Raw genomic sequence first — 13,512 nt, 5'->3', positions numbered from 1 at the left:
AGTGAAAAATTCAACTAATTATATACAATCTCGCATATAATATAAATTTTTGATGATTTCAAGAATGGAGCTACAAGAATTATGTCATTTTCCTTTAGACGTAACAATTATGTTTAAGAACTAGTTAAGCACAAATATTAATAACAAGAAAATGATCATGTGAATTTTTAATCAAACTAAGTAGGTATTATATAGTAGTTATTTTAAACACTCATTTCGTGAAATATTAAATAAGACAATTTTTATAGATAACTTCATAAAACATTTGATAATACTTTCTAACAGTGTACCAATGGCCTTGAGATTTTGGATCAAAGTTGCAATATCAAAATCACTTTTGTAATCACTGCTAAAAAAGTTACTTTTGTAATTTTTCAATTAAATCATCGACAAAATACTGTTCTCTCTTTGAAAACAACATTTGCAGACCAATATTTGTTTAATTAATAAAAATGATACATTTTTAACCAAAATTTTGAGTTTATATTTTGTAGAGTATGTGTGTTCAGAGAACTTTACAGTATTAAAATTCGACCTCAATTGTAACATTATATTTTGTAGAATATGTGTTCTGATTACAAGTAAATATGTCAGTTCAATTTATAATTAATCATTATAATTTGTATCACTTGCACAAAGTATTAGTGACTACGTTACCTTAACATTACAGTTAAATGTATTAGTGACTACATTACCTTAACATTACAGTTAAATGACAGAACACACTAATTAATGTTGGACACGCCAAAATTATTTTGTTGACATGTAATTTTCTTGATTTTAAATATTTTTTTGCTACATATATTTGAGTTTTGAATGCCACTAAATAAGAATGTATTAAAATACTTGAAAAAACAATTCCCTGATTTTATATTCAAATTTTCTGTTTTTATATAATATTTAAAAACAATATATTAAAATATTATTTTAAAAAAAATTATAGAAATGTAAAATTAAAACATTACTAATGACAATTTTTAGTGCATGCAGAGAGATTTATGAATAAATAATTTAAAATTATAGAAAACTAAAATTGATGATTCTTATATCACCATTAGCATTTTTATAAAAAGAATAAATAATCATTAAGAGCAAATTTTCAAAAAATAATAAAAAAAATTAAACTCTAAAAAATTGTCCATGACAGTTTTTTAAGCTTAAAAAAATGGTTATTTTTTAAAATTATATTTTTATAATTTTCTTAAAATCTTATATATATTTTTATATTTTCATACTAAAAAAATCCTTCTATATTATTTATTTCAATGTATTATTGTGTGTGCTTTCAAATATGATGATATCACGCATGCAGATGAACTAATTTGTTAGAAAAGAAAACATAGAAATAAATAAAAAAAATATATTTAAAATAACAAATATAAATGTAAAAATTGAATCCAGTAGAATCTAAGTATAATTATTATTAATTTCAGAAAATATGAGTGTAATTTTTGTAATAAAATAAAAATAATAATAATTTTTGGATAGTGTTACGTTGACGCGCAACGAATAGCGCGGGGAATACACCTACCAATGAGGTCAGGAATCACTGCTTAACGTACATTTTTTTCCTGCAGGTGCTGCCCACAACCTATAAGGGCTACGACCCCCACCTCAAAATAATTTTTTAAAAAATTAATCAATCCATTAATTTTTTAAAAAATGTTGTTAATATTTTTTTTTCATTTTTATTAATATCTTTTTTCATCTGTCTGATCTAAAAATACACTCATTTTAAGTTTTTTTTTTATAATATTTTCATCATTGATTAATTTTTAATAATTATTTAATTTATAAATTTTAGTGTTTTCTAACGCATAAATTTAATGTATACTTTTTAAATTTAAGTGATTTAGTTGTTATTGGTTAATTAAAATTTTATCTTGATAAATTATAATAAAATTAAATATAAATATTATTAAAATAAAAATATAATTTTAATTAATAAATAATATAAATTTTTTTTTATCCTTTTTAATCGATGTTATCCGTTTGGTTATTATTTATCCACATCGTATTTTTAAAATTTTGTTAAGATGATTTTTATTAATTAAAATATATTTAAGACAGATCGAATGACGTGAGTACCACTGATATTTTTCTATTAATTGTCCAATAAATTCGTTAATAATAAAAATATTTTTAAGTAATACTCAAAGATATGTTTTAAATTTAGTTAAATACAACGTTAAAAAGAAAAGCATCCTAGAAATTAGTGAAATCAACATAATTTGTAAAATTAGATAGAAAGTGTGATTTAAATATTGCATTTTAAAATGATAAATAAATTTTCGCTTATTTTAAAATTGAGTTAATGAAATCATTTATTTTAAGAGTCATTAAATGAACTAGTTTATTTTAATTATAAATAATTTTTTTAGAACAATATATAGGTAGTGAAGTTTGTAAAATTAAATATGAGATTTGGAATATATATATATATATATATATATATATATATATATATATATATATATATATATATATGAAAGAAAATGGTGTTGGTGTTTGTTTAGTTTACAATTATACATTTTAATAAATAATAATTAAAATTTAAAAATATATTTTATAAAATATTCTTTTAAATTATATGCATGGTAAGCTGAATTAACTCTTACCCGTTATTATTCACATGTTTAGTGATGCTTTACCATCACTTGAGGAGATTGTTTTAAAAAAGTTATCGCAGAATCAATTACATGTTCTAAGCAAATAGATAAAAAATCTTATAAAACTTAATTTCTAAAAAAGAGTTTGTAAGAATAAGGCCAAAAGCTTTATTGGTGAATCTCTGTTCCATGCAATGGTGAGAGCATGAAACCTGAAAAGCCAATAATCTCTGTCATCTACACTCTCTTTCCCTTCATTTATTCTTTTATTTTAGTTTTCTCAAACAGAGGCTGATCCCACCAAATCAATCTCTGTCATCTACAATCTGTATCAGATTCCTCAAACATCGTACACATATTTTCATGGTTCTTATGATCGAGTTACAACATTCTCTACACTATCATGCACATTTCATGGAATCCTTAGAGTCAAACATAACACAAACTTAACACTAAATTTTTTAGCACCAGACATCACACATTCAATTATTTTAATTTGAGTTTGATTGAATCATTATCAATTGTTGAACTTTGCTTTCAAACTTTTATCTTTCAACTGTTTAAGTTTTAATAATCATCATTTCAAAGATTCAACTTTAAGAAATTGTTCATCTAAAATATATATTTTAATTTAATACAATATATCAATATATGAAATTAAATTAAATTCAAGAAATTGTGTTTTAAATGAAATAAAAATAAAATTTTACATTAAATGCTAGAAAATTATGTGATTTGACGAGAATACAAATCATTCTTAAAATATATTTCTTTAATTTTTAAAAATAAATAACTTATCATTAATGTTAATAAAGAGTAATTATATATTCTAAATTAAAAATACACAGAATGATAAATAATCAAAGTGAACATTTATTAATATATTCACTCATGTGAAAAACTAGATGAGTCTATTTTTAGTATAAAGGAATAAAAGTGTCCTGTTAACTCAAATCTTACAATAAATAAAGATATAAAAATAATAATTAATATTTTAAAAAATGAACATTTATTTTTTATAACCAAGATAAAAATAGTAGTAATTTCTATAAAAATATTTAAAAACAAAGATTCAAAAATACAATTTAAGGGTAAATTCAAAATAGCTTAGCATATGCTTATTCGACTAATTTTGAGAAAATAATAAATTTATAAAAATGTAAAAGAAACAATGTTTTCTTTAGAAAAGTTAATGACCAATTTGTTTGGCATTGGTTATTGAGTTCAATCTCTTTCGTTGACAAGCACAGCTGTTGATAGGGATTACGTAAAACAAAAGCAAAAACAGATGCAGATGCAGTGAATTGGATTGGATGCTTTTAAAATTTTCAAGAAAGGGGCATTAATGTCCATCAAACTTATTTTAAAACTGAAAACGACTAGTTGGTGTGATAAAACGAAACAATGACCCGAATAAATATCAATGAATAACGATGTATTTTTATTATTCATAAATATTAAGAATTATTATAAAATGGAATACAACTGAAATTCTTTGGACATTGTTTTAAAAATTTAAAATAAAGTCCTTTATTAAATTTATAGTAATGTATTTTCATAATTTTAACATACTTTAAATATTGTATTTATTTTTCAATTCTTTAATAAACTTATTTTATTTATTACACGACTCATTTTATTTCAATAATTTTGGAATTTACTAAAAAGTATTTCAATTAAAAAATTAATGATCATTTCTTATTAAATTTAGACTGATGTTATAATAAAATTAATGATCGGGGTATTGCCGTGACTTGTTTATAATTAATAATTTTTAATTTCTCAATTAATATTTCAAAAATTCTTCCTCATGTGTATATTTTTTTTTTACAAATTTTAGTATATAACAAATCATATATGAAACTGTATTATTAACATTCTTTACATAAAAAAAGTGTAAGGAGAGTACTAATATATAATTAGTTTGTTATATATTTATTTTTAAATAAAATCCAAAATTCAAATATATTGTATAGAAAAAATTTTCTACTAAAGAAACTAATTCAATTATATTTTTATAAAACTTAACACTTTTAATCTCTTTTACTATTGCAGTATAATAAAAAATTAATATGCAATAATCTCTCAATTAATCACATATTTTCCTAAAATGTCAAACTTTTAAAAGATAAAAAGCTATTTTTAAAAATTAAAATTGGATGAAATATAACAACAAAAAACATATTTGTTTAATATATTATCTCCAATAAAAAGTTGGAGGAGCAGCTGAGGGCTATCCATACCCATGCATCCACACAGAGAAAACCGAACACTTCAAACTACCACCATTTCCACGCGCCACTCTTCGCGCGTGAGCTTCCTCCCTCCCTAAAACGTGAGCGAGTCGTACAAGTTGAACTAGCTCTTCTCTTTCTGTATCGAAACGCAACAACACAAACTAACAACCACCACCATAACGCTTGTGTCGCTGAAGATTGATGACCATAAACCCTTGATTTCTCTCCCCATTCTCTCAGGTCAGTGGTTCTTTCAAATCACTCTTTCCTTTCCTCCTTTTTTTCTAATTTGTTTTCTCGATTCCTTTTCCTTGGCAGATTCGTTTTCGTTTTCCACCTTCTCCGCTTCCTCTTCCTTATCTTAACTTCTGCACCGTGATTTTCGCATAAACGCGCTTTATTATTTTTTTCTTTATTAAATTTTTTTGTTCATAAAACTGAAAAAAATAAAAAAATAACACGGAGCCTCTCTTCGATTGTTAATGTGCGCAAATGCATGTTAGAAAAACGGTTAAATCGTGATTTGTGCTCTTTGTTTTAATTCTGCTTTCCTTTTACGTTCGGTTTCTCATTTATATATCTCTTTTTGTTTTATATTGTTTCGGAATTTATTTATAATAATAATAATAATAATAATAATAAGATTTTTTTTGATTGCTGATTTCAATGGGATCTTTTCCACGAGGCAATGTGGATTTAAATTAAAATGGGTTAGATAATACAGTTTTATTAGGAATCTGATGTTGCAATTAATATTTTATGGTTGGTGTCATGTACTCTTAAGTTTTATGCTCTGTATGTTTTGCTAGTTTAATGTATTCAATTCATGAGTTACATCGTGTTATTGGTGTATTTGAACGGTGGTTCCACCCTCTCATGGTAAATCATTAGTTTGTTGCTAGTTAAATGAAAGTGAACGATCCAATAAAATTTTCAAATGTTTGATAATAGTTGTTTGTTGTTCATCTTTTTGAAAGTTGAATCGGTAACTTAAGCAAGGTAGAAGTTATGTTAATGCTTTGGATAAATACTGTCGTGTGATGCCAAAATATAGATTTTACTACAATGATTCCGTTTTTTGTCCATTTGGGAATTGAGTGAAGTAATTATTCATGACATTCATTTGCTGATTGCGATAGCCTAAACACCGTTGTAATGCTATTTTTCTCTGCTTGTCAGAGAACGGCTGTTCAATTGCAGTATTCATCGGTTGCTAATGGATTTGGAAGAGAAGTTCCCTGCTAAAGGTATGTTTTTGAGCTTCTTCTTGAGTTTGGTCTTTCAGTATTCTTAAAAGTTGCTACAATTTGTTTTCCCTTTCTGTACGTGATACTGACTGGCTGAACGCTTAGTGTGCGCTAGCAGTTTTCTAATCTAACATGGGTTTGATTTTAAATGCCTGCTGAAATTGGACTTTGGAAAGATGCGTACTGTGTGATTTGTCTAATGATGATTCTCTTATCTTATGAGTGTTTTGCTAGTTGCTACTGACAAACACACTGCTACATGTTTTACAGTATTCTAATTATACAGTTTCTTTTGCTTTCTTCCCTGATAAGGGCTAATTTTTCTGTAGTCGCAATCCACTGTATAGTTTAAATTTTGAAAGTGACTTCTTATTGGAAAGCCTTTGTTCTAGTACCATTATTATCACTTTATAGCCTCATGGTTTTTTGCCTTGTAACTTTTATGTGAGTGCTTCATCAGAATTTTTTTCCTTTTCTTGGCCCAAACATGAAATCTGTTTGGCTCATTTGATGCAGTATATTGTAAATATGAGCTTAAAATGGAGTAATAAGATGACATGAAAGCTGAATACTATGTACAATCTAGAATATTCTATTTTCTGCAGTGTGATATATCTTTGGAAAGTACTTGTGGCTATGGGCTGCAATGGATAAAAGTAATATCTAATTCCCTATTATTCTTTTTTGTTACTTGGAATTATATTTTACTAAATAAAAAAAAAAATACTGCTTGTCCTTTGTCATATGGGAGTGTTTTACTTTGTGAAACCTTTGTGATACTTTATTAAGGAAAATAATAATGACGAATTATTTGGCATAAGACATACTCATGATTTCAGTACTAACTTAGGTAAGGTTATGAGGATTGTTGATAAAACCAATCTGAGATTTTTTTAACAGGATATGTTTTTGACCTTTCCTGTTATGTTTGTTCACAATATGAATATCCATTTATTTATTTTTCCTTGAAACCGTAAGCATATTAGTTTTGGTGTACCGGTTATGTTTTGTTTTTATTGTATGAAATATGAATGCATTAATGTGTGTTTCTGTTATGGAATTGAAGTGCATAATCCTCCCAATTCAAGTATACATTGAAGAATTTGATAGTGTTATAAATGCTAATATGTGGTTGTGATTATTGAATTTAGTCCTTGCTTAGATAGCTCCTCAAAAAGTGATTCTGTTGCCCACTTTGTCTTGTTGGCTACCAACTTAATTTATTTGGGTATTAAAAGTTTGGCTGGAAGTAATTTATACACATATTACACAACTCATTCTACAGAAGATAATTCTTTCAAAGTACATTCCACTCATGTAATACTTTATTAATAGCATGTGTTTAGTAGAGTAAAAATAGTGGGATTTTATCAGAACTGCTAATGTGTGCTAGTGATATATACTACAACGTTATCTATTTCTACTACATACTGCTTTTTGTTAATCCCAGCATGACTATTATGTGCATTGAAAAGAGGTACGTCAATCAATCTACAAGCTGTCAATATATATGGTTGCTTTGATTAAGTTGGCAACTTGGCATTCCAGTCTTCCAGCAAACTTGGACATAGAATTAGGCTACTTGATCAAATTTGTCATATAAACAAGGTATTTAGTTGTATTTGAGCATAGTTTAGCCTTGCCTTGTCTTCCACCAACATGCCCACATTGTATCTGGAGATCCATTACTCCAGGAATTAGGCTTTTGCTGCTATTTGATTTAAATTTGTTGTATAACTAGGTGATAATCTGTATTTGGGCATAGTTTATCTTGTCTTCCACTAACATGCTCTCAAACCACATTAAACAACTTTTTATAGCACAAATTTCAGAGAAAATCTTCCATTGGATAATATTTTCTCATAGTTTAGTTCATGATCGTAATATTTTATATCAATTTGAAATTTATTTGTAACTGCTTGCAAGAAAATATATAAGACGAGCATAGGATATACTTTTAAAGCATGAGAAAATATAACTTTTAATTATTTACTTATTGAGGACCAATTTTTCAAATATCTGACAGGAAAGATCAAGATGATTAAGTATACTTCAATGTTTCGATTGATGTAGAATACATTCCATAAAAATATTTTGAATGGTGTACATGTATAAAGATTTGCACCAGTGTTAATTGAGATGTGCATAATAAATTAAAAATTAAAGCTTTAGCTCTTGCTCCTTTTTCCTCCATAGAGTGTAGTATATATAAAGGGTTATTCCAAACTATAGCAGCTGCACGTTGGTCTTGGATTCCCCTCCAGGAGGAGTTGCTACATTGTTGACTATGGAGATACTCCCCCAGTATCAACTCTGTCAGAATATCTCTTTTCTTTTTCTTTTTGAATGGTAGGGAGGATCTGGTGCTTATGAGGTATCAGCTTTCTCATTCTCTGCTTTTCCAGTTATATTTCCTCTATGTAGTATTTTAGGTATTTGGATTCTTTTAGAATGCCTGATGTGTTCATATTTTTTATGCTTCATGTCCTCACTGTGTATGATTAAACTATTGGCGAGAAGTTTTGATCGCTATTGTTCAGAATGTATTTTGGAGATTGTTCTATAGTTTTAACCAATTCTGGGTAGCTCGATTTTTGTTACTCCTTTTTTATGATAACTTATAATCTGATTGATTGGTCAAAATCTATGCAATTCAAATTGAGGAACTTGATTCTGGATCTTCTTCTCCTTAGGCTGCTGCTGCTTCTTGACCAAATGATAAAACAATTACCGTACAAGAAATAAAACAGCTTTATGTAACATTATTTGGACAGAATGTGCTACGGTTTTTTTCATTTTCTTGGGTTCTCCTACGAAACAATTTTTGTCTCCAGAAATAACTATTCATAGATTTTTGTTTTTATCTTATTCACACAATTTCAGTGCTTAATTTTTTTTTACATTGAGTTCGATGTGGATTGAAATCAGCATCCATTATCTCTTTTCCCTTGTTCTTGGTTTCCATCTGTTATGTACTATTTTGATAATTTATTTCCATTCTTCTATCAAATTAGGAAGGGTTATGGGGTATTCTAGTGCAGGTGCTGTAGCTACTACTGATTGATGCATACATGATGATTAGGTAGAAACAAACATAACCTGGTGAGTTTTGCTCCAGTGGTTGGATTTCCCTATTCTTAAGTCTATGTATGATGTTGTAAATGAGGCTCAAAAGTGATGAAGGAAAGTGGGTATATGTGTGCTAATAATAACACAGGTGTTAGAGTGAGAATGAGGCTATATGTGCCAAGAGTAGCAGCAAAAGTTCGAATTTGATGATAATATAAACAACTGGGGCCATGATTTTATTTGTGAAAGGAAATCAAATAGGCTCTGTTGAAGTTGATCTTTAGGGTTACATTAATATGAATGATAGAGTCAATTATGGAAAGATGAAGTTCTGTCCAAGATTGAACTACACCATCATCACCCTTCCATTCATATTTCACTGGTGGAGAAATATAATTTATTATTTGTTGCATTTAACTTTCTTTCTGGATTAAACTGCTATGTTTGTTATTTCTCTTCAATTAATGTACACTAAATAAGAGTTTAAGTTTCATTGTTGACTCTAGTTAAATTTTCCTTTCTGTTTCCTCTTCATACTTTGCTGTTGGTTGTTATTTCTGTTCAGCTTCTGGTATTCAAAGCCTTTCATCGAGTGTGCAAAGTACTCCAGAAAAAAATAGCCATTCAGATGATGCTTCAAGGAGTTCTGAACTCCTTCAGGAGTTCCTAAAATCTGGTCCAAAAAAGGAGCTTCTACGAATGTGCTTTGATAAGGACAAAAAGAACGTTTCTTCGAAAGGCAGGATGACTGAGACTAAGTCAACTGGTAAAATTGTCAAGAAACAGGACTCAAAAAAGGTTTCTGGTCTCAGCAATCAGCCTTCTAGGAAGCAACAACGCAAAGGCGAAAACCCTGTGCGGTTTGTACCAGCTCCAGATCCACCTATTGAGTTTGGACATTCAAACTCCTGGATCTGTAAAAATTCTGCATGCAGAGCAGTTCTATCTAAAGATGACACATTTTGTAAAAGGTGCTCTTGCTGTATTTGCCACCATTTTGATGATAACAAGGATCCTAGTCTTTGGTTGGTATGCACATGTGAATCTGCTCAAGGGGACTCCTGCGGGTTGTCTTGCCATATCGAGTGTGCCCTTCAACATGAAAAAGTAGGAGTTGTTGATCATGGACAACTTATGCAACTCGATGGTGGTTATTGTTGTGCATCTTGCGGCAAAGTTACTGGGATACTTGGGTGAGTAATTTTCCTCAACTGATGAGTTATAGATATTATACCCCTATTGTTGTTGTTACAGTGAGGCTTTGGGGAATCATTCTGATTTGTGTGTTTCTGCAGTGAAATATTATCATGCTGTGTATATATTGAATAAGAAAATTAAAAAAGAACCTGCACATATTTCTTGCCTTTCCTGTCCATCATTCACTTACTTGACATGCATGCCACAATGAAGCAGACTTTCAACTACTACAGTTTTTTGCAATTCTTGATGTGTCTTTTCCAGGTTTCCTAGAAGAATGAGTTTCATTATGGTCAATATCAGTTCTTTTAATTTGATTGAGAACATTTAAAACACTTGCAACTTGTGTGTTGTTGACTAAATTTTTAACCCTATGTTGATGGCATTTGTGGTTCACGTTTAATACTGGCAGATGTTGGAAGAAGCAACTAAATATAGCAAAAGATGCTCGGCGTGTAGATGTACTGTGCTACAGGATATATTTGAGCTACAGGCTTCTGGATGGGACTTCAAGATTTAAAGAATTGCATGAAATGGTAAAAGAGGCAAAGGCTAAACTGGAAAAGGAAGTTGGTCCCGTTAATGGGGTTTCTGCCAAGATGGCACGGGGCATTGTCAGCAGACTCCCCATTGCCAGTGATGTACAGAAACTCTGCTCTCTTGCTATTGAGAATGCTAATAAGTGGTTGGCCACTGTTCCTGATGTAAATCCAGAATCCAGAGGTTGGAACTACTACTACTTTTTTAATATATGTAAATTCTTTTTGCTTGCCAAGCAATGATTTGTGTGGTATGTGATATGATGAATTTCTTTAACTCACAGAGGGTTCCCTTCCCGCTGCCTGCAAGTTTGTTTTTGAAGAGATAACGGCTTCCTCAGTCAAAATCATTTTAATTGAAATGTCAAATGCATCTTCTGAGGACATTAAGGGATACAAGCTCTGGTATTACAAGAGTAGGGAGGAATCACACACAAAAGAACCTGTTTGTGTGTTTCCCAAATCTCAGAGGAGGATTTTTATCTCCAATCTCCAGCCTTGCACAGAATATACTTTTCGGATTGTATCTTTTGCAGATATGGGTGACCTGGGTCATTCTGAGGCCAAGTGTTTCACCAAAAGTGTTGAGATATTGGAGAAAAATTCGTCTACATCAGTTGCCATGAATCATAAAAAGGAGAATCTTCAAAATGGAGGCAGCTCTTCTGACTCAAAAATGGAGCCCAATCCCTCAATGGCAGACTCTGGATTTAAGGTTCGAGACCTTGGAAAAATTTTGCATCTTACATGGGCTCAAGAACAAGGTTGCTTGGAGGGGTTCTGCTGTGCTGATATGAGAAATTGCTGTGGGCAAAGTGAAATGATCAAGCCCAGCAATCCACAGGAGCAGCTGCCTTCAGTTTCACGGGGCCTTGATCTAAATGTTGTTTCAGTGCCTGATTTAAATGAAGAACTTACACCTCCTTTTGAGTCTTCCAGGGATGAAGATAATGGTTGCACTTTGCAGCAGGCTGTTGAGGCAGATGATGATGCTGCTTCTCATGATCTAGAGAAAAATTTAGCAAGACCACATGGTAGCGGTGATTCCCAAACTTGGAACCATGGGCCAACTGGAGAAGTGCCAGCTGTTGACTCTCGTGTAGATGCTGGTAGGAAAAGGATAACAAGCACAAATGAAGAGACCCATGATTGTGACAGTACTTTGATAAATGAATCTCCTATACACGCATCTGAAGGTTCGTTCTCCTTAGATGAAAACTTTGAGTATTGTGTGAAAGTAATTCGTTGGCTAGAATGCCAGGGTCATATCAAACAGGAGTTTAGGTTGAAATTGCTGACATGGTTTAGTTTGAGATCAACAGAGCAAGAACGTAGGGTGGTTAATACTTTCATTCAAACCCTGATTGATGATCCAAGTAGTTTGGCAGGGCAACTAGTTGATTCCTTTTCTGATATTATATCCAACAAGAGGCGAAGAAATGGATTCTGCAATAAGGCTGTTGCATCAAGTTAAGGGTGTGGAATCCTGTTAGTTGAGATCGCTAATTGCTTCAAGACTCCCACCAATTCAAAACGACAAATCACCCCAATTGTTTCTGCCTCGTTGTACAGGCATTTTTTATTACTCACCGTGATTCATTTTATTGGGACAAGTTTTGTCCTGCTAAAAGGATTTGCATTGATGATTGCTGAGACAGTAACTCATTTTTCCTCGAGGGGAAAAAGGATCATTGGATATGAAGTCTCAGGATGTAGAAGGCAATTGGCTATTTACTAAATTACTGCAATTATTTTTCAATTATGAAATTAGTCACGATAGATACTATTGTTGAACTTTCATCTCATTACTTCCATTTGACAAGCAACATGATGTATGGCTGATTTTATTCATCCTTTGTCATTCTTTTGTTATCTTTGGTGTTGTCACCCACTTCTCTCTAGTGTGCAGGCAGAAAGCTCTGCTTCACCCATTGTGGAAAGAGTAAGGCTGCTTCTACTTCTACTATGGTTATCTTGATGTGGGTCTGTACCATGTAACCCAACTGTAACTTAAGTTGCTGGCACATAGAAAACGTTGTAGTTGTGTGGGGCTCGGAAGCCATGTTAAAACTAAGGAAATGATTATACAGTTGCAGCTACTTTTTAATTGAATTTACTTATAAAGCTAAAAGGGGAATGAATGAAGTTAATTTTTACCTCTTCGTCTAGTGCCATACTAACAGATTTCAAATTTAAATGCGAGTTAAAATATGTAGTTCACCGAGATAATTATAATATAAAACTAGAATTTGGGCTATTTTTTTTCAGGAAAGAAAAATTCATGAGTAATGAGATTTAGTTAACGAGGATTGATGAAAGAACTTTTATAATAGTTAACTAACTTATTCAATTTTTCTTTTTAAAAAAGAGTCATAAAAATCGTACACTATATAGAGATTGCCTAATAAACTTCTCTCGAAATTAATTTTACTCTATTTAGGTCTAGAAAGTTAAACTAAGTATACTTATTTAATCAGATCTGAGTTATATCTTAAATTGATCCAACCGGTGTAATACAACAAATATTTAAAGATTTCTTTTTACAAAAATTAAGAGTAATTTATAAAATAACTTAAATAATATTTTATGAATAACATAATATTTTTTTTTTGCT

General features: G+C 30.1%; 1 protein-coding gene across 7 annotated transcripts; it reads left to right on the top strand.

The window, feature by feature from the left end:
• Positions 1–4,803: 4,803 nt before the first annotated feature.
• Positions 4,804–13,053, top strand: LOC113867792 (VIN3-like protein 1). 7 transcript variants are annotated; one of them, XM_027503272.1, is made up of 6 exons: positions 4,872–5,086; positions 6,026–6,093; positions 8,326–8,467; positions 9,108–10,355; positions 10,772–11,082; positions 11,183–13,023. In XM_027503272.1, exons 4-6 carry the CDS (start codon positions 9,862–9,864, stop codon positions 12,370–12,372), a joined length of 1,995 nt encoding a protein of 664 aa, XP_027359073.1. In that variant the 5' UTR covers positions 4,872–5,086; positions 6,026–6,093; positions 8,326–8,467; positions 9,108–9,861; the 3' UTR covers positions 12,373–13,023. The 7 variants fall into 7 exon arrangements, with proteins under 7 accessions (XP_027359068.1, XP_027359073.1, XP_027359074.1 ...); XM_027503273.1 differs by having other exon boundaries at positions 8,329–8,442; positions 9,728–10,355; positions 11,183–13,000; XM_027503269.1 differs by having other exon boundaries at positions 8,329–8,467; positions 9,728–10,355; positions 11,183–13,000.
• The last annotated feature ends 459 nt before the right edge of the window (positions 13,054–13,512 follow it).

This window comes from Abrus precatorius, unplaced genomic scaffold (genome assembly GCF_003935025.1).
Source record: "Abrus precatorius isolate BTA unplaced genomic scaffold, Abrus_2018 Scaffold5, whole genome shotgun sequence".
NCBI classification, from domain to species: Eukaryota; Viridiplantae; Streptophyta; class Magnoliopsida; order Fabales; family Fabaceae; genus Abrus; species Abrus precatorius.
This window is presented reverse-complemented; position numbering and strand designations above follow the sequence as displayed.